We start from the raw sequence: 22,662 nt of genomic DNA, 5'->3' as shown, positions 1-22,662 counted from the left end.
TTCCTGCTTTGAGATGTGACAATATCTATCTTCAAGGCCACTGTTCTTAAAGAATACAATCTCAACATCCAAATGCCCAAACTTGTAGTCCAAGTATGCAACAATCACATGTGTGATTAAATATATTTAAGTATATTGAGTGGAGGAAAGTTTCATCAATAAAGTCTACCAAAAAAATTTAATGCAATTGTCCATATATTCACAATGGAGGTTACATGCTTGACTAGTCCTTAATTGTGGATATCAATTGTTTTTAATTGATTGATTAAAATTGTATCATTATTTAAATAATAGTGTGACTAACTATCCAAATACAATTAAACACAACAATAAGATATAGCTGAAAATAAAATTGAGGTGGTTTAATTCGAAATTAATTTTCGAAAGTTTTTATCATTCCTTGAAACAAACTCCAAAACAAAAAAACAATATCACCACAAGCTAATTAAGCTATTTAGCATTAATAAGCTATTTTATTTTATTAAAATTTTATTATCAATATAGTGAAAACTAAAATAAATGAAAATTAAAAATAGAATGTCTAAAGTATAACTAGACACGTGGGAGTATTTGACAGCGCATAACGGCAGAATTTGATCTAACTCAACATGGATTGATGGTTAGTTTTCGGTTTTAGAAAGAATAGAAGTTGTAAAAAAAAAAAAAACGTTAGAAGGTGACCATAAAAAGAACCAATGGGAGTGAAACAACTAGATTTCACGATCCGTATCTCATATTTCAAATAGCATTTCAGCCGTTTATTTAAAACGAGAAAACACAGCTCAACACTTCACAAACCGTCCGATTCTAGCGAAGAAAGCACACGGATAGTGTATCGTATCCGTTCGATCGCTGACCAACACGCTATATATATACGCCTTCATTCCTTCCCTATTCAAAGTTTTAGATTCTTTTCCCCAAAATTTTACTAGCGAGTTTCGCAGCACAAGAAAGCAAAGTTTCGAGGTTAGTTTTCTCCTAAAAATCTTAGGGTTTATGTCTTCGTTCTATGTCTTCTACTTGTCTTCGTATGTAAATTTGAACGTATCTTATGTTGCATTATCCAGATTAAGAAATTTAGGGTTTTTGTTATGTATGCTTTTAAATTTCTGTTTTTTTTTTCTTTTTCATAATTCGAACGTACCTTAGGTTGCATTTTACATTAGGGTTGATCTTATTGTTCAACTATTTCGCGCCTCCGATGTATTATATTGATTATTATCATTATTATTTGTTGTGGTTTCTTACATCCATCCTTCATTGAGGAGAAGACGCAACACAAAAATTGTTTAGATAATATGTTATTTCGAATCTAATTGCCAATTGATCAAGGATGTTTTTTTTTATGTCATTGTTTATTGTTGAAATTAAGGTTATTAGGTTTTACGTTACCTTATGAATTTAGGAGAATAGTGTTATGATTGTCTTGTATATTCAGTTTTTTTGTTTGTGTTGATACAGATGGCCCGTACCAAGCAAACTGCTCGTAAGTCAACTGGTGGAAAAGCTCCAAGGAAGCAACTTGCTACCAAGGTTTGTTAATAATTTTACTCATAGTTATTGGTTTTAATTTGTATCAAATTGTTTGATGTTTGTTTGTTTGAATATTTAGTTAATGATTCCTTGTTTTTATTATTACTTTAGGCTGCACGTAAGTCTGCACCAACTACCGGTGGTGTCAAGAAGCCACATCGTTATCGTCCTGGAACCGTTGCTCTTCGGTGCGTTTTCTTTTCTCGAATTTCTTTATGTGGTGTGTTTTTTGGTCAATGTAACTCATTTAGATTCTAATTGCTATTTGAAAACAGTGAGATTAGGAAATACCAGAAGAGTACTGAACTTTTGATCAGGAAGCTTCCTTTCCAGAGGTTGGTTCGTGAAATTGCTCAGGACTTCAAGGTAAATTATGATTACCATTGTTAAATTGTGTTTTACACCAATAATGATAAATTGTTAATAAGTTTTTGTTGTTGCAGACTGACCTACGTTTCCAGAGCCATGCTGTGCTTGCATTGCAAGAAGCTGCAGAAGCATACCTTGTTGGACTCTTTGAGGACACCAACTTGTGTGCTATTCATGCCAAGCGTGTTACAATTATGCCTAAGGATATTCAGTTGGCAAGGAGGATCCGTGGTGAGCGTGCTTGAAGATGCTGGGTTTGGTGCTGTTTAGATATGTGGCTGCTGATAGTGTTTTGTCATTGAAATGAATAGCTTTTAGGGGAATACCGTTTATTTGTAGCCTGATTAATTGTGATGATAGGAATATACTGCTATCTTAATTTTAGGTTTTGGGGTTGTATTTGCTTTCAATGATTTCGGATCTGTTAAATGTTTATCGTTTTTACTGGGTATGCAGCCACTTTGGGATTGTATTGTGGACAACTTTTTGTTGCCATCTAATCTAGTATTTCTAGCTTTTGGGTCCTATTCATTCGGTATTGCGAAATAATTTCTCAAAACAGTTCAATGTCCATAATTCTAATGTTTTGTTAACCAAATTGATAAAAATTCTACAGTTTTTGGTAATTCTTATATAAATCTTACCATTAATTTTCACCAATAATACTCCATTGGATGAATACTTGATCAACAATTGTGCTGTTAGTATAAGTAAATGTTGTCGAAAGATATCCCATATTCAAGCGTGACTATGATTAAAAGCTCTATATTCATTCGTGATAATGATTAAAAGCTCAATATTCATTCGTGAATATGATTAACAGCTCATTATGAACTCGTTCGTTTAAATTCAGATTTGAGTTCTGTCTTTTGTAACTTGTTAGAATATCCCTCCCTGACATAAACAAAATTTTACAACATGCGGAGTAAAATTCTCTGCAGTCAATTAGATGAAGTTGAAATTTTCTGCATTCAACAACTCGTATGCTTTTATGCTGCTGTTGTTACTTGTTAGTATGAAATTTGCATTTTCCCATGTCTATGCAAATAAGTATAGTATAGAACAAAAGTTTTATCATGACGTTGCAATTGAAAAACTTGACTGTCTTAATTTAATGTTTGGCGAGTTGCAAGTTCATAAATATATATAAGGCTTCCTTTATGATACAAAACCCGTGCTCATTTGCCTGAAAAAAAAAAATTGTCATGTAAAAAATAGATGAGATATCACTAGAGCACCACTACAAATCTGCACATCATGTGCGATATCACGTTTCTCTGCATTTTCTAACTAGTTTAATTTGGTTTATTTCCCCACTGATTCGTAAGAACAGAGTATTCAACCGAACGAGTTCTCACACATATCCCCTTCACCCATTGGGAAGAACCTTATTTGATTAAAATTTCATGAAGATAAGACAAACTTATTCTATTATATGCCTTATTGAATTCGAATTTGAGGTAATCACTCCCTTCAGGCCTTTTATGACATTTATGTAGCGGAGAATCAACCCATTATCGATTATTTAATGATTGTTCCTCCAAAACACACTTCCCTACCACCTTTGTAAGTCTTACATATATCGATATAATTGAAAATAAAGAAAAAGATTTTTATAAAATATTTGATCTATATGGAAACTTGAATCACCAAAAGATATAAAAGCTTAGATATGTAGAGAATATGGAAAATTACGCCGACAAGCTATTTTTTGAAAATAAAATAGATTATGCAATAGAAAATCTTATGGTTAATATTACATGAATCAAAGTACTACGAAGGACATAAGATAGACTTAACTCTAATAAAAAATGATGAAATTTGAAATTATTTAGATGATGACTAAAATAAATGAACAAAATATTTTAAGAATTACTAGTAATAAATATCATAAACTGCAGCACATATTGAAGAACGACTGGATAAAGTATATAACAAAGATCCATTAGATCTAAAATTCATATTCTATTTTATCAAAGTGGTTTAATCTTTTCCTTTGTTTTTTTGACAAAAGCAAAACTAAGCAAACTCATTAATAATCGAACTCGTAGTGCATTACGGAACATCATTACAATTTTGGAGAATAGCAATATATGTAGTCACTCACACTAAAGTACGAGCTACAACATAGGTTTTTCTCTTTAAAAACTCTCCCGAAGAGTTGTAAAGATATGAAGAGAAAATACTCCTAAGATTAAAAACAATATGTCAAATATTCACATCTGCCCTTTTGATTGAATCTTTGAATTCAACTTGTGTATCACTTTAGTTATTCCGAGCTCAGTTATCCATTGGACAACATACATGAGGCTTAGGGCTTTTTCCACTTCAAACAATTGGAGTACTTGTGAGTGACTTAGATTTACCATTGAAGGATTGTTATCTCTTAACAAGCAAATTGTTACCAAAATAGATTAGCAAATCATCAAATGTTTGTGCAACTTGCACGAAAAATTCAATACTCTGCAGATAGTTTGTTGAACCGGGTATTTTAATTCATCTTATTGAACCTGATATTTCAATGCAAAAGCTGCACACAGATTACCCATATCTTGATAGTATCTTTTAAGTTTTTTTATTGCTCCTGATCGATCCGACTGGGACCTATCGATGTAAAAAAGAAACTACTATAATTTTTTTATTTTTTTATTATCAACAGACATATTATCTTGTGCCTCCACCATCACATGATTGGATAACCCAATCAAATGTGGTTTAGTCTTTTACTTGGTTTGTTAATTTATCAATATCATCTTCAAATTTTTTCAGGATTAGAATATATTTGCTTTTGGTCGATGGTTGCTTATGCAATTTGAACAAAAGATAATAAGTCGAAAGAAGAATTTTATTTATGAGAATAATTAGATTTAAGAATACATGATACACGTGATACAAATACAAAAATATTAACCTAAATCATAAAGGACTTAAGACTATGTTTCACATACGAAACTTTTACAAAGAGAGTTTCTACACAACTTACTTCAAACTCTCATAGAAGCTTTATTTATAGGTACAAAGACTTTACTACTTACACTGTATCTTAAGTGCTTACATGTGCCTTCTTAAAGCTTTACTCAATGACATTTAATAAAGCTATAGTAATTTTTTTACTCCTTCATTATTGCATCATTTTTGTCATAACTTTCACTAAGATATTTTTGCAATGGTATACAACTAGAAAATGATAAGAAAATTACATAATTAATCAAATGGGAGGATAATAATTACTTATATAAGAAATATATTCTTAATGGACTTACTGATGATTTGTATGATTATTAAAGTTCCATCAATACTACTAGAGATGTTTGGGATACTCTGAAGAAGAAATATGATAATGAGGAAATTGAGGCTAAAAAGTATGATGTGAACCACTACATCAAGTATCATATGATTGATGACAAATCTGTCGAGGCTCAATCTCAAGAAATTCATAAGATAGCTCATGAAATCATCTCTGAAGGTATGACTTAAGATGAACAATTTCAAACTACTGTTATTATTGACAATCCGCCTTTTGCTTGGAAGGATTTCAAAAAAAAAAAAATTCACTTGAGAGTGATAACTCGCCTCTAAATTAAGAAAGAATCTAAAAAACAAGACCATAAAGATGAAGTACTAGTTGGTTCAAACAACCAGAAGAAATTGACCAGTGTAGTTCTGAAGCCAACTTACAAACCAACCAAGAATTTGAACCACAATCTAAACAACAACAACGACAACGACAAGAATGTGAGCCCTCCAAATGCCGAAATTGTGAAGCAACATCACCTCTTAGAAATAACTATGGCTCACAATTTTCTACTATAAATGTGGAAAACCAAGTCATATGACACATAAGCTTAGAAATAGGCCAAACTCAAATCGACAGGCTAACTCGACTAAATAACAATTTGTTGTTATGATAACTAAAATTAACATTGTTGGTGGATTAACATTGGTGCCTCTCGCCATGTCTGCTATGATCATGCTATGTTTAAAGTGTTGTTGGGAGATTCTCACACCACATATATTGCTGATATTGGAGATGTGGAGTTGAAGTTCACCTCTGAAAGACTTTGATTTTAAAGGAAGTGACGCACACTCCAGATATAAGAAAAAATTTAATTTCTAGTTTTATTCTGAATAAGGTAGAGTTTACTCAGTTTACAGAGGCAAATTTGTACACCATTTTAAAAAATGGTATTTTTGTTGAGAAAATATGCGCCACTGATGGAATGTTTAAGTTAAATGTTGAAAATATTAAAGTGTTTCCTTATGCGTACTGAAGTAACAATGTCGATTTACAAGAAAGGGGAGTTTGAATTGTAAATATGCCTTTTAAAAATTCCTGTTAAAACTTAAGAAAATAACTCAAGAATGATCTTGGTTATGAAAACAGAAAACGGAGAACGTTCTTGGTTTATGTTATAAAACAGAGAACGTTCTTAGATTAGCAGAAAATCAGTTTCTATTTTATCTTAATTGATCAATGCAGTATAATAAAGAAAGAGATAGGAAAAAGAATACCACACAAAGATTTATCCTGGTTCACCCAACGTGGGTTACGTCCAGTCCTCACACTGTGAGATTTTCCACTAAGTGTTTAAAACGAAGAGCCTTCTTAATCTTACAACACCTAGAATAGATCAACCTTGATATATTTCTACCTTAATTAATTTCCACTCAGAAAGCAATTACAACACCTATCTAACCTTGATAGGAAGCAATCTTAAACAAACTATAAAGAAACTCTTATAGTTTGAGTTTTTACAAATGATTGAATTTGACAGAATCTGATATTGCTCAACTCTTGTTTGAGAATAGATTCTTTACAGAGTATCTAATGACAATTTCGCAGCTGATATGTGATTGTGCAGCAGTGGCTGTTTCGCGAATTATAGAAAATGATGTTGCCTCTGTTTTTTGCAGAATTTCAAGCTTAAGTGTGATTGTATATTGTTGATTACTTAGCGCTTGAATTTCTTACTGAGAACTGAGATAATGGCCTTCTATTCATAGATTGTAGATGTACTTGAATGAAGGTACAATAGCTGTTGGAGAGACTTTGCTTTTTGACTGAAATATTAGTTTTAGAATAAAAATAATCCTTCTTTGAAATAGCTTTTTGACTTTTAATGGTTTAGCATTTAAAGCATTTCTGTCCTTTCTTTGACGTTTCTTCATTGATCTTGGATGGTACATTATCTGCCTTGAGTCTTGAGTGTAGCTAGAGAAGGTTGGAGAGGAATTGCAGATCAAAACAAAGAGAAACAGAGCTGATGTCTCTGTGCAGAAAAACAGAGAATGATTAACGTTCTTGGTTTATCAGTTTGAACTTTCTTGAGCTTCAATAATCATTCTGGAGTTCCCGTTTTAAACATTCTGGATTTCCTTTGTTATTGTCTTGTCATATGCCCAGATTGATCAAACTTTCTTGACATTTGAATTTTGGAGTATGCAGATCGTCATGATTTTTGTTTGTCTTTGAGTCCTTTGATCTTTGCGATCAAATAACCTTTTTGAGTCTGGATGATTCCTACTTGTTCCTTGCCATGTACTGATTAGATATGAATGATTTCCAGAGCGGACTTTTTATCACAGAGATAGAAAAGATTTGACCAATATGCTGTGATAGATAATTTGTTGAAGCTGAAGATCATTCTCTGTTATGATGCAGAATGATCTTGTTGTTGTCTTTTCTTGATTTGCTTGATTCTGCTCTTAATTAAATCCACTCAAAAACACAAGTTAAATTAACATAACATTTAGAATCATAATTAACATTCTTAATTAACCTTTGTTTATTTTCATCAAAAATTAAAATATAGAGTTTGTCTCAACACGTACATGTTGTGTGATTTTAATATTTGACATGTTAGACTTTATCATGTGAACGAACACGTGATTTCAAACTTAGTAACTTAGGTTTAATTCTAAAGTTACTTTAAATGATTTTGAAAAATGTGATTTTTGTAATCAAATTAAAATAATAAAGAGTTCACATCAATTAGTAGTTAGAGAATCTCAGCCTTTAGGTTTAATATACTCTAACATATGTGAACTTGATGGGATTTTAACTAAAAATGAAAAATATTATTTTTTCACTTTTATTGACGCTTGTTATGATTATACTTTTGAATATCTAATGAAAAATAAAAGTGAAACATTTGACATGTTTATGATCTTTGTAACTGAAATTGAAAATCAATTTAGTAGAAAAAAATAAGAAGTTTCGTAATGATATAGGAACCAAGTATGATTTTAGTTTGTTAACGATTTTAATAAATTTCATTTAATTATACAAGAAACAACTGCAACATATTCATCTGAAATGAATGGTAAAATTGAAAGAAAGAATATATCTCTTACTAAATTAGTTGCTGCTATTTTGTCTAACTCTGGTGTTGCACCTTATTGATGGAGGGAAACTTTTGTTGACTTTTTGGTATGTTTTGAATAGAGTTCTTATATCTAAAAACAATACATCTCTTCATGAGATTTTGAATAAAAGACAACCCAACTTGTCTTAGTTTTGAACTTGGGGTTGTCTAACTTATGTTATAATCACTGATACCGAGAGAGTTAAACTTGTTAGAACAGTCTATGAATGTGTATTCATTGGGTATGCAGTAAACAAAAAAGCGTATAAGTTTTATGACCTAAACCCTAAAATGATCATTCAGTCGTATGATGTTGACTTTTATGAAAATAGATTCCCTTTCAAAATGAGAAATAGTGGAGGCATTAGAACAAGTCACATTCATGTGATTAGGAGCATTGAAATCATTGAACAAGGCAACACAAAACATCAAAAGAGTAAGAGAGCAAGAGTTACTAAAGATTATGAACCTGATTATACGACCTATAGTTTAGAAGAGGATCATGAAAATCTTCAACAAGCTTTGTGATATTTGGATGTAGATCTATGGAAAAAAACTATAAATGATGGATGTATTCTCTAGAGTCTAACAAGACCTGACGTTTAGTAGAGTTGCTTCCTAGTAGCAAACTGAATGTTGTAAATGGATTTTGAAGAAGAAACTAAAACTAAATGGAACTATTGATAATACAAGGTCCGCATTGTAGCCAAATGATTTAAACAAAGAGAAAATATAGATTATTTCGACACTTTTTTATCGATCACTAAAATTACATTCATTAGGGGTGTTAATTTCACTTGCTGCTATTCATAACTTGGTGGTACAACAAATAGATGTCAAAATTTCTTTTTTAAATGATAACTTTGAAGAAAAAATCTATATCGAACAACCTAAAGGTTTTGTGATTCATGGACAAGAAAACAATGTCTATAAGTTAGATAGTTATCTGGATGATCTTAAGCAAGCTCCCAAATAATGGCATGAAAAGTTTAATAACTTGATTATATTGAATGTGTTTAAATTGAATGAAAGTGACAAATGTTTTTATACAATCTAAAATTGACATTTGCACTATCATATGTCTCCATGTAGATGACTTACTCATATTTGATTCAAATATTCATGTTGTAAATACTATGAAATCATTGTTGTGTAACAACTTTGATATGAAAGACCTCAGAGAAGTGAATGTAATCATTGGAATCAAGATTACTAGGTCAGAAAAGAGACTTTCTTTGGACTAGTGTCACTATGTTGAAAATACCTTAAAGAAATACAATTACTTTGAACGTACACCTGCTTGCACTTAATATGATTCAAGTGTGAAACTATTCAAAAACACTAGTGAAGGTGTAAGACAACCTGATTATGCGAGCATCATTGACAACCTCGGATATGTCACTGATTATACTAGACCTAACATTGTCTACGTCGTGAGACTATTGTGCAGGTTTACCAGTAGACCTTGTACGAAACATTGACATGTTATTGAGAGAGTCATGAGATACCTTAAACGGACCATGAATCTCGAATTATATTATCAAAGATGTGTTTTATTCTTGAAGGAGATAATGATGATGGTTGGAACACTTTATCACATGACTCCAAAGCAACTGATGGCTATTTATTTAGCATAACTGGTAGGATTGTATCTTGGAAATCGAAGAAACAAACGATTTTGGCTCAACCTACTATGGAGTCTGAAATGATTGCACTAACAACCGATAGTGAAGAAGCGAGTTGGTTGATATGCTTGCTAGCTGATATCCCTTAATGGGAAAACTAATGCCAACACTGTTGAACCACTAGGATAATACCACATATATGTAAGATATGACAAATATGTGGTAATCACATCACAATTAGAGATCGATTTTCAAAAGGAGCTGTTAGAATGGATCATGTATGTACTGATAAAAATTTAGTAGATTCTTTGACAAAAAAATTAACTTGAGGGAAAATTCTACACACATCCAAAATGATGAGACTTTTGTCTATAGATCAATGAGTCACTCTTGATGGTAACCCGACCTTAAAGACTAGGGATCTCAATAACTATGTTCTATTGGTAATAACAAGTCGTGAAGTAAAAGAAGATGAATATGCTATTATAAATCAGAGAAACATAATTCCTAAAGCGATGAAAGAATGAAGTAATAGAAACTCTAAATGAGACTCTATGTGGAGTGGGGTACCTAGCTACATGAGTACTTCTGATAGGTTCACCTATGTGAATGTGGAAGTGAGGTCGCTTCATATGAGTACCTAGCTACATGAGTATTTCTAGAGCATTCACTACACTAGGATATACATGCATGACTAATAATGCACAAGCTTTTGAGAATACATCCTATGAATAGATTTTTTGTGGTTTGATGTTAAAGATTGAGTTCAATACTATAAGTCACTCTTGTTGAATCCAAATATTACTTACTATGCACATGTTCAAGTCATAGAAGTGTTTGACGTTATTTTAGAAACACTTTATTAAATTAAAGTCGGGAGATTGTTGGAAATGATGTTGAAAATTTGAGCTATTATTGTGTGAATTGAAAAAAATGTAGTAGTCCCACATATAAGAGTCATTGCACACTAGTAGTGTTTATAAGGGAGAATTATGATATTTTAAGGTGTCTTAAGGATACTCAATTTTGTGAAGGGGGATAACACACTCAAACTAACCACCAAAAGTGTGCGTTGTCGTCTATTTGACTCGATTGCAATTGAGCATGGACTAAGTAGTGTGTTTTTTATTACCCGAAAAAATGAAAATTATTTTATCCTTTTGTTTTCTCTTTCTCTATAAATATATGATTTCGCTCAATCTACAAAACACACAAAAACTCTAAAATAAATCTGAGTTTTCTATCTTCATTTTCTACTTGGTCCTACCTTACTCACCATATTTACCACCATATTTAAAGGGTTTAATTCTAGAACAATCTTCTATGATAGAGTAGTAAAACCATCTTCTATAGCAGAGTAGTAAAACCGATGCAGTATTTGTGAGATGTTTGATTATGAGAACATGGGACATCATGTGAAATGTTTGATTCTGGAGACATCATGGTTTGTCTCTTGTACAATTTTAGGCTTTGTTTGATTTTAGGGACTCATCATGTTCTGCCTTATACAATTTTAGATTGTGTCACAAAACGTTTTTAAGAGAACGACTTAATCTATAATTTTTCGAAAATTAAAAAAAACAACATCCAGTAGTTTAATTTCAGTGTTGAATTACCATAATGTTGCTACTTTAAATAGAATATGCGTTATATGCAACCTGCTTTACGACATAAACCAGCCTGTTAAGACTTAGGAGAGCCTTGTGTTAAGACTCTCATGAGTTCATAGCAAAAAACAATTTGTTTTATCAGAAAATAAAATTATTCCTTAACCTATGGTTGAAGGCAAAAAAAACCCATTTTATGTGAGTGCAATGTGAAGGTCGAGCGATTACTCAGATTTCCTTTAGTAGTAGCGTCGTCATCTTGAATTCCCATGTTAATTGAAAAGTTAAACGGCACTAGAAGCAGAGTAGAGAAAAAATCTGGAAAAACATTGGCCTTTCGCGTCAGTGAAGTGAAATACACATGTTATTATGTTTCAATTGAATAACAGCATCAATCATATTTGTCGAACTATATGATTATAAATCGAGACTGGAGAGTGTATATACTAAGAATATGCTTAAATTGCCAATTTCAGTTACTTGGAATTCAAAGTAAAAAAATAAAATAAAATTCAAGAATTCAGCTGTTTAAGATACACAATTATAGAGACCGAAAGAATTACAAATCCAAATCCTAATATAAGGCATAGTACTAGTTATCTAAATAATAATAAACCTAAAGAAATCCTAATATTCAGTTGCAATAATTCGGTAACAGCAGCTTCTCATTTGGAACTCAAAAGCAAGCGTCTAGCATACAACAGCAGCAAAGTGCAGCCAAACTGCAATACAAAACACAAATTTCTTTCAATAATTTATTCCACAAACACATTAGGACAATAATAATAAAAAGATATGTACCAAAAAACAAAGAATAATAATAAAAAAAAATGACTTCAAAGATTCCTAATTATTTTTTTCTTCAGTCAATGAAATCATCAACATCACAAAAAAAAAAAAAAAAAAAATCTCGAATCATCCTCAGGTCGATTCCGTTGCGCTGCTTAAAATATTAAAACATTTAATTTAATAAAAAAAATTATAAAAAATGAAAACGCTCTATACACTTTTTCAGATCAACATCAACAATAGTAGAGGTTGTTGAGACAAAAAAATTAACATACCATCCTTCAAGAAAACCAACTTCTTGTCTAGGAGGAGGTTGTTGAGAGTACTGTGGTGGAGGATAGCCATAGCCTTGTTGAGGGTACCCTTGTTGTGGAGGATAACCTTGTGCAGGGTACCCTGGTGGAGGATAAGCGTCTTTCGGTGGATACCCTTTATTAAATAAACATAAAATTCGGATTCATTTGCCAAGAACAAAGAAACCTCAAAAGAAAATATAACAAGAGGTGGAAAAAGAAATATACCTTGTGGGGGAGGAACACCCACTGGAGGTTGTTGCTGATTATTGTAGTAGCTCATGTTTTTGACGAAACCGTTTGTTGGGATTGAAAGAAAAAAAAAAAGCGAGTTTGTGATATGGAGAGGAGAAAGGGTTTTATAGAAGAAGAATATGTGAGGGGAAGTTTCTTGGTTACTTCCGTTATAACTGAAACCGAACCGACTAAGGAAACGAATACGCGTTTCAAAATGAGCAACGATTTTTGATAAATATTTGGAGATTCGATTATGCTTTACTTTAGGTTAATAATGAGGACGTTCAAGTAGCTGGATTATCGTGCTGTTATCCCACTAATAAAGCCCATCACTTCTTTTTTTTCAAAAGGTTACTTTAACACTTCCATTAATTTTATTGACTTCCAAACTCTATGTAGGGCTCAAAATAAATTGGCAAAAATGTAGGATTTACCTCTTTCGCCTACTATGTTAGATGTATCGGACTCTAATGTTTAAATCGTTCTATTTGTTTAATTTGCTGGAAAAATAAGACCATAATGGATGCGTTTATTTGTCGGGTCAAAATTAAAAAACAACTACTTTTTATTTTATTTTTCTAGCTTTAGTTGATTTTTTTTTTTGGCATTTGATTTTATTTATCGATGAAGATTGCATTTATTATTTTTATAAAATATTAAAAAAAAATGTAGACCATGATCGTAATTTCAATTCGACCAACTTAGTTGGTTTGTCTCACTTTTGACAGAAAAATAATGGGGTTGGATAAATAAGGTCGACCGACTCACTTTTCCATTCCTAAATTTTCTAAGGTTTTAGTTTAACTTATACTATAAATATATTAAAGTCTCACTATTATTTGTCATAACTTTATTTTTAAGATTTTATCTAACATTTTTAAAAGTTTGACAAAATTTTAAAGTTAATTTAAAAATATATTTAATTATTTTTTACGAAATTTTAGATGGTGAATGATGTAAGTTTTTATTTTGATATTTAACATTTTAAAGCATTTAATATTATGTAAATATTTTTAAATATATCAAAATTTATTTTAGGTCGGCGTGATTAAATTACATAAATTATTGATAAATTTTTTATTCAACACAAAATAAAAAAAAAATTTAATATAATAATAATAATAATAAAGAGAGGACTTTAAATTGTTAAGTCTGTTTTGATAATATTAGAGATTTTAAATAAAAAATACGAAAGAATAACATAATACATGATCATTTAACATTTTCTGTTTTAATACGTGCTTTTAATATTTGTAAGCAAGTTAAACCGCTAACTTATATCATATAATTTGTAGCTTGTGAACTCATATGCTTAAAAAAAGTTGTTTCATAAATCATTTTAATAAATCGATAATATAAGAGATTAAATTAAGATATATTTGTTTTACGAATTGGATAATTAATTCCACAAATGGTTTATTATTATAATTATAATAATAATTATTATTATTATTTTTGAATAAAATCATTTTTTTTACAAGGATAAATCCACAAATGGTTATTAGATAGTATAGTTTTGTTGATAATTATAATCAAATAATAATGTTTGTATTAAAGCTGTGAGAGCATGGCAAGTAGCACAGATAGCTAACCATAACTAAGGAGAGGGTATATTTTTCAAAAGTACTTGAATGAAAATAGGGTAATGTCAAAGTGGACCATCTTATAAATAGTGACCCCATAGGCGATTAATGTATTAGCAACATTTATTTATTATTAGAAAAAGTTCAGATTAATCACAAATATATTCTGTATAAGTAATGAGTTGTGCAATACTTGTCGTTTTCTAAAGCTCGTGAGGAAAGAGAAATGAGGGGATTTATATATATATTAAAAATAAAAAAGGTAATCAATATATTTACAGAAGTTCGCGTGAAAAAATGATTTTTGTTATGAAGAGCTTGAAATGGGGATGCAATACTTTTTAGTTTTTTTAATTTTTATTGAATAATTGTTAATTTAATATAAAAAATAATAAAAAGTATTTAAAAAATAAAATTATATTAATAAAATTAAATAAAATATATCTAACAACAAAAGTAATATATTAAAATTATTGAGATTAAATAAATGTATCAAAATAACATTCTTATTATTGTTACCAAACATAATTCAAAGTTTTATACCAATCTTCATCTTCGAAACCGAATCCATAACTCTGATGTTCAAAACTTTGAACAGAACCCCTCCTTATGCAAAACAACATTCTTAAAACTGATTCGTCCTTTATAAAACAAAACAAAAAACGACGGATGAAATCTAAATAGATCTTAGTTTCACCTTTATAAAAAGAATTAAAAAGGATCACATCAAAAATGCATTTTAGTTTCACTTTTATATTTCTAAAAACTTTTAAAATAAACTTCCAAATTAGTCGATTCAAATATTTTCCTAATGGACGAATCCAAAAAACATTAGATGTGAAAAGACAAACGTTTATAAGTTTTGGGCTTTAACCCCAAACCAAATATTGGACTTTAAAGATTATATTCAACTATGCAAAATTTATTTAGCGAAAATATTTCAATGTTAACGAGAATTAATAAAGCCAAATTCCTACATTCAATTTTGTTGTTAATAGAACTACAATTTGAAAACTTGACATACTGTTGGACTCAAAATGTGAACGTGAGTCCAAAAGTGCAAATACTTTGTCAACTGCCTAAGCCAAATGGGGAGGTGAGAATTTGACGTAGACGAGAGGAAAAGTTGGATATAATTGTGGGATCATTCTAGATCTCTTTTGATTAGAACCTTAGAGGTGAGGAGCTTTGCTTTACGGTTACAGGAAGTTATTTATTTATGTTATGTAATAGTTCTTATTTTCAAAAAATAATATCATTTTAATTCTCTTTTAATTTGGATTCCTATCACATACCGTTATACTTGTTCAACATGATTATTTAATAAAAGTTTCACAATAATAACTTGAAAATTAAAGAATCTATAAGAAAATCCACAATAGTAAATTTAATACTATAGAAAGTTTGGGGCTAAATGATTTGAGAAGGATGGACAAAATCGGAAGATCCAAGTATCCAAATCCAAAAACCATTCCACTATCAAAGTTTCAAGGCAGAGAGCCATACACTTCCAAACTAAACGTGTCATGGAAAATGGTTCACTGAAATTTTTTAACAAACAAAATAGTATGATACAATCGATTAGCATTTGCCTTATAATCACATTGATGGTAACTTTGGCCAAATACACCATAATTTTGTTGAATCTCTAAAACATAATTTGTCAAATTCATAGTAACATACTATAATTTTGCCAAACTGATTTTCAATCCAAACATGTAACATGTACTATGTAATTGTGGTAAGGTCGAGATGCATTCATGTCCTTCCAAAGACAGAGCTACCTTTAATTTAACACACAACCTAATACATATACCTAGCTTATATGAATTGTACTGAAAGGGGCGAAATGAAAGGAAAATTAATTTATGTGAGTGACGGTCTGGCTAAGGGTGTTCAAGTTCCAAGTTCTTCAATGCTCTGTAAGGCTGGTCTCCATTGCCCACTACCACCAACAAAATGCCTTCCAACACCTTTGTTATTGCTTCTGCTTCCATTGCCATCCATTCCTTGAGTTCCCTTTTCGACCTGACACAACAAAAACTAAGAAATATGAAGAAAGGTACACACGCCAAGAGGTAAAAGGAAAATGACAAATCATACGATTTGTGGTCACATATAACTCACCAGCTGTACTAATGTATCTTTCATGATTAATTTGGTAGTGCTTTCATAAAGCTGAAGAAACTTAAAAAGTGATCATAGTTGCACAACAAAAAGGATGCATCATTATTTGGGTATTGGAACATGCATTGTTTGACGTACTTTCCTAATCTTCCACTGCATAGTCAACTAGACTATCGTGAATTTTGGTTAATTAAGTTCTAAATTAGAGTGCTAGTAGTGCTACTTATGTAAGTTTTGTTGTGGGAAGAAATAGATAATAGAGAAAAATGTGAAAAATAGTATGAGAAGAGAGAAATAGATAAAAATAATAATAAACTATTCACAAGTTTTAAGGAATGTTTTGGAATGATTAATATAAATGACATATTGTTATAACATTTAATAAAATTTCTAACAAAGTGAGACAAATGATTAATGAACCAAAACATAGTGTAATTTGCATGACTAAATAAAAATAAAAATAAAACTTAAAAAGAACATAGTGAAAACTAAACTAATCTTAAAAAATAAAAGACTAAAAGGTCAATTTCGCGAGGAAGAGAAACCAATTAGAAGCAGAGTAGTAAAACTAACACGAACCACCTTATTTACCTTAATGTGACCAAAATCAGATTTGGAACTTGGACTAGGATTCGGAGCTTTGGACGAGTTTCTGTGATTCATCTGAACCCCATGATTCCCTCTCTCCTTCAGCAACTTCCCAAGTTTCCCACATTTCTTCGAAGCAAACTCCTTCAATACATCTACAATCCAGCAAAATGAATGAACAACATAAATTTGGAAAATCATGGCTTACACAATATAATTATAAATAACAAGAGCATATAGAATGAAGAAAATGAATGTACCTTCAAAGCTGATCAAGCGGTAAACGTGACCAATAAGCAAAGTATCATCAGGTCGAAGAAGCTTGTGGTGTTTCAACGGCGCACCATTCTCTGATTTGAGAGTAGGCGATGACACAATAAGCGCAACATAATGACCAGGATTTGAGTTCATAACCTGGTGAGCACTAACCGACCAGTAAATTCTCTCAATCTTGTTCCCCGGATGATGAATCACAACCGTCGCCGCCTCCGCAGCTTGGCAATTCCCCATTTTTCTTGATGGTAGAGTTTGAGTGGCAATTAAAAATAAACTTGCTGAAACTGTGTTATTCTGACATAAGATAGAATAGAAGGAAAAAGATAGATAATGGAAGAGAGAGTAGTGCAAATTAAAATTTAGAAGTAAATGAAGGTGACGTGACGGTAGGTAGATAGGTCTTACTGCAGATTAACTGACGCACGGCAAGAGTCTGTTATGATGGATGTGACGAACATTGAGAAAGGATTTAAATGAGAATTGTGTGGTGATGATGAGTTAAATAGTATGGCGTGAGAGGTGAACAGAGAAAAGCATGGGATGGGATGATGAAAGGGAAAGGGACTAGAGAGAGTGAAGGGTATGGGAATGGGACAGTTTATATAAATTGAGAGAGTTCGAAGGCGTGCTAGTTCGGCAAAATTCACTTCCCTGCACCTTGGGACTAAAACTAACTTTCACTCTCTCTACACTCTATCGCTCTATTCTAAAACAACAATTACATATTTCCTTCCTCGGTTTTTATTTCTTGTATATATTTAATGGTGTTAGGTGTCCATTCATTTTCTTTATTGTAAAAACAATTCAAGGAACGTGCAAATCATATTGTGTCAATTCAAATAACAAAAGTAGTACGTGCAAATCATAAGTGTAAAATGATTTTACACGGACGTTCCATAAAATTGATGTGTTTTGTTACACAACCTCACTTTTATGATATAAAAAAAAAGGATAACTCTTACATTAACGTTACATATTGTCAAACTCATTTTCAAATAGACTAAACTAAGATAAGTTTTGAATGACCACAATTTAACAATTTAAAGTGATTTGAAAATCGAATGTTTGAGTTTAATATATTACTCTATTCATGTCATTTTAAAATATTTTATTTATTATTTTTTTCTCTTTTAAATTATTTGTTATTTTACAATATTAATACAACATTAATTTTTTATTTATTAATATACTCTTATTTATTATATCTCAATTCATTAAAATTCTCAACTATTTACAATTAATAAGAGTATTTGAGTCAATGAAACTCATTTTATCATTGAATTCAACAAAATTAATCAGTGTCTTAAAAACCACACACAACTCAAATCTGATAATTAAAATGAGATGGAGTGAGTATATGTAAGACTCATTTTTTTAAAACATGATTTGACATTGTTTAAAACCTAACAAGGTTTGTCTAAAAATTCACTTAACTATTTTTACGAAAGTCTTCAATTAATTCAATTCTATTTTATAATAATACATTTAAATATATCAAAATTTAAATAATATTAATATGCTTAAATTAATAAAAGTTCAATGTCTAATCAGAAGATCAAAATTAATATAATAATAATAATAAAAATATTATTTATATTTATTTAAATAAATTAAGTTACTGGTGTCTATTTTTTTATATAGTCTTTAACTTTATTTTTTAATTTAAATAGACTTTTTAAAAGTTTTGACCGTACCTTTTAAATATAAGTATGAACTTGTGGATTAAGCCATAGACCCTAATGTTGTTTTAATTTATTTCCACCATAATTGAGTATTGTGTTGTAACTTTGTGAGTGAGCAAAGCGACTGAACCGTGCAGGGACGTTGTTATATTGAATAATGCTAATTAGGCATGATAATAATAATAAATCAAGAGGCGTAGCCGGCAACCCACGATAGCACTAAAAAAGTCACAGATATACCATCTTTTAGCCACATTAGTATATCAAAACAAAATACTTACGACAATTTAACTTTAACTTTCTTGTGTTCGTTGTCTAATTATAATCCTTATAATTTCATTTGTCATCGTCAGCATTTGATTCGAAAGAACAATATGAAATCAAATAACTGCATATTAACCCAACCAATATTAATTCTTTGGATCAACTATGAGATATAATTACTTGAAATCGATGTACTTAATATTAAATTAATTGATGGTAAATTGAAACAAATTAATTAATGTTAAATTGAAAAAAAAGTTAAATGACACTTACTCTTGAACAATTTGTGTTTTTTATAAAACATCATGGATAAAGTGATTTCCGACTATACAATCCACCTCAATCATATACTGAATGCTTATATGTGCACCCACCTTGAATTCTGACCACACATCACCAATCACAAAGCTTTCTTCATTTTGATGCGCCATCCAAAATGAAATAAGATATCTAAACATATGATTTTTCGTGCTATTTTAGATTTCATGTTGATGGTAGATCCTAGAAGGATAATTAAAGAGAAGTCACATTGAGTTTATGCATTGATTTTATCATAGGATGAGGAGCTTTATGGTGATTGTCTGGTTGTTAATCGTAAATAAGAATAATCACCATTCAATGCTGCAAATTCTAAGGTGAGGTCCAGTTTGGTCTATCTTGGACGTCACCAAGACATGCGAAAAACATCACTCAAAGTGCAATTCAAGTCTATGCGATGCTCTATTGTGACAAATTCGTTTAGCTCAACACTAATTTAAGGTGATACCTTGGGACAATACAGGAGAAGTCGAGGATGCGGTCAAGGTATTTAACCAACGAGTTTTGGTATGCGCCCCACACTGAGACACCACGAACACCGGGGTCGACACATCCTCACCTTTGGCATACGGCAACACAATGAAAGAATTCTTTACAGGTTTGTTACTTGCAAGAAATTATTGAATTAAGAATCATCCAAACACAAAACTACTCAATTTTCCTCATCTATTAATTGATCAAGACTTAAGAATTTCAGACGACCAACCTCTTAAATAGAAAAAATATACAAAGCTAATAACAAACTAACAAACCTCTTAGAAAAAACCTAACTAATCCCTATTAATCTTAACTAACTCTCATTTTTATGCTCTATTTGTGATACTCCTCCACAAGCTCGACTATGGATATCTAATAGACCAAACTTGAAGACTAGTTTACAAAAACAAGGACTATGCAAAGGTTTGGTAAAAACATTTGTAATTTGAGTTGTAGATAGGCATAGGGAAAAGCTTGAGGATGCCTTTGTTGATCTTTTCTCTAACTATGTGACAATTTATCTCAATATATTTGGTTCACTAATGAAATGTTGGATCATGAGGCAAATATATTGCATATTAATTGTCACAAAAAACATAAGTTGGAGCTGGAAACTTAATACCAAGAGCATGAAAAAGAATTTCTAGCCATTGTAGTTCACGCGTGAGGCTAGCTAAAGTGCGATACTCTGCTTCTGAACTAGATCTAGAAATCGCAGGTTGCTTGTTGGACTTCCAAGATATGAGGGAGTTGCCTAGAAAAACACAAAATCCAGTTGTTGATCTATGGGGGATAGGACAAGTAACCCAGTCCGAACAAATCTGCATAGCCAGAAAATTGTAATTTAGAAGAAGTAAAAAAAAAATAGTCTTTTGGCATATGAGTTTTTAAGATAATGCAATATTTTAAAGACAACTTTATAATGTGCTTGAAGATGTTTTGAAACATATTGACTTAATTGTTACACAACAAAAGAAATATCAGGACAAGTTGTAGTAAGATATAAGAAACACCTTATTAATCGTCTAAATTCTTATTAATACGTATACAAAGGTGAATAAGATAAATGAAGTTTGAAAGAAGTGTCATAAGACATAAGAAAAAAAAAAAATATCTCAATGAACCTAAATTATTTATTTTTAAACGTTTGTCAAAAAAAGATTTGACTTACTGAATTTTATTGTAATCATTGACTGCAAGGACAATGTCATCAACATATATAAGTAAAGCAGCAAAATTAGAATAAATGATTTTTGTGAAAAGAGAAAAATTAACAGAAGATTGTTTGTAACCAATGGATAAAAGAGAATCAAATAACTTAGAATACCATTGAATACTAGCTTATTTCAAACCAAAAATAGATTTAGTTAATTTGCAAGCTTTAGAATGAGAAGTAACATACTTAGTAAGCTGCATACCAGCGGGCAATGACATATATGGGCAATGACATATATACTTCTTCGTGTAAATCTCCATGTCTCAACAACACTATTTTATTGAGGACATTCGACTCATGATCTTTGATGAAAGATCCCCATTAAAAGAAATAAATCATTCATAATAAATTCAACTCCATTATCACTTCTTAAACATTTGAGTTTGGTTTCAAATTGGGTTTCAATGTAGCAAATAAAACTCTTAAGATGTTGTTTAGTTTCACTTTTAGATTTCATGAAAACAATCCAATTAAATCTACTATAATCATCAACAAGAATAAGAAAATATTTATGACTAGAAATTGAAGGAGTAACATATGGGTAGAAACAAAATTACTATTAGGATAAGGAAGATTCTTTTGCTTTGTAAAGTGACATATATCACAAGGAGAATTATGTTTATGCTTGTAAGATACAAAAGGAAATTGCAAGGAAATTGATTTATGAACATAATCATAAACATGTCCTAGTCTAAGATGCCATAAAGATGTATCATCACTAGAAGCAACATTCCAAGAATAGTTACAAAAAGACTTATAATTGGAAGTTGAAATTATGGCAAGAGCTTTGAGATTATATAGATCTCCATGTTTTTTAGCTACACCAATCAACTTCTTAGTTAAATTCTGCAAAATCAAACATTTGTTAGCTTGAAAGAGAAAGAAACAATTTAGGAAATTGATCATCTTGGTTACATATATTAGACTAATTGTAAATTTAGGTATATGATAAACATTTTTGGTTTAAATATGTTTTTAGTTCTTGCAAATATGATTCGTTTTGATTTTAGTCATTGTAAATTTATTAATTTGGTTTATATTCTTACAAATTGTAACAAGTTTTAAAAAAAGACCTTTATAGATCTTTTTTAGTAAAAAAATAGTAATATGATTAATTTTGGATAAAGTGACACGTGGTGACCGTATAATTGTTGTTGACTAGACAATATTTAGTATTTAAAATTATAATTTATTTTATTAACTCATTTAATCATTTAGTTAAAAATTTAAAACTAATTAATTATTTAATAAACCAATTAAATAATAAAAACTCAATAATTTTCATCTTCAACTCCAAAATTTTTAATAAAAAC

The 22,662-nt window shown here is 30.5% G+C and overlaps 3 protein-coding genes across 4 annotated transcripts; 1 reads left to right on the top strand and 2 right to left on the bottom strand.

The window, feature by feature from the left end:
* Window positions 1-824: 824 nt before the first annotated feature.
* LOC101504416 (histone H3.3) lies at window positions 825-2,429 on the top strand. The gene is made up of 5 exons (XM_004509002.4): window positions 825-966; window positions 1,462-1,533; window positions 1,645-1,721; window positions 1,809-1,899; window positions 1,977-2,429. The coding sequence occupies exons 2-5, from the start codon at window positions 1,462-1,464 to the stop codon at window positions 2,145-2,147; spliced, it is 411 nt and encodes a 136-aa protein (XP_004509059.1). The 5' UTR covers window positions 825-966; the 3' UTR covers window positions 2,148-2,429.
* A 9,563-nt stretch (window positions 2,430-11,992) lies between these two features.
* LOC140921011 (protein CYSTEINE-RICH TRANSMEMBRANE MODULE 13) lies at window positions 11,993-13,023 on the bottom strand. The gene is made up of 3 exons (XM_073370670.1): window positions 12,810-13,023; window positions 12,564-12,717; window positions 11,993-12,221 (listed from the first exon to the last, which is right to left on the bottom strand). The coding sequence occupies exons 1-3, from the start codon at window positions 12,862-12,864 to the stop codon at window positions 12,176-12,178; spliced, it is 255 nt and encodes an 84-aa protein (XP_073226771.1). The 5' UTR covers window positions 12,865-13,023; the 3' UTR covers window positions 11,993-12,175.
* A 2,832-nt stretch (window positions 13,024-15,855) lies between these two features.
* LOC101503782 (uncharacterized) lies at window positions 15,856-18,115 on the bottom strand. 2 transcript variants are annotated; one of them, XM_027336538.2, is made up of 4 exons: window positions 17,798-18,115; window positions 17,377-17,686; window positions 17,120-17,271; window positions 15,856-16,429 (listed from the first exon to the last, which is right to left on the bottom strand). In XM_027336538.2, the coding sequence occupies exons 2-4, from the start codon at window positions 17,624-17,626 to the stop codon at window positions 16,298-16,300; spliced, it is 534 nt and encodes a 177-aa protein (XP_027192339.1). In that variant the 5' UTR covers window positions 17,627-17,686; window positions 17,798-18,115; the 3' UTR covers window positions 15,856-16,297. The 2 variants fall into 2 exon arrangements, with proteins under 2 accessions (XP_027192339.1, XP_027192340.1); XM_027336539.2 differs by having other exon boundaries at window positions 17,377-17,676.
* Between the last annotated feature and the right edge of the window lie 4,547 nt (window positions 18,116-22,662).

Source organism: Cicer arietinum, chromosome 7, assembly GCF_000331145.2.
Source record: "Cicer arietinum cultivar CDC Frontier isolate Library 1 chromosome 7, Cicar.CDCFrontier_v2.0, whole genome shotgun sequence".
Taxonomy (NCBI): Eukaryota; Viridiplantae; Streptophyta; class Magnoliopsida; order Fabales; family Fabaceae; genus Cicer; species Cicer arietinum.
This window is presented reverse-complemented; position numbering and strand designations above follow the sequence as displayed.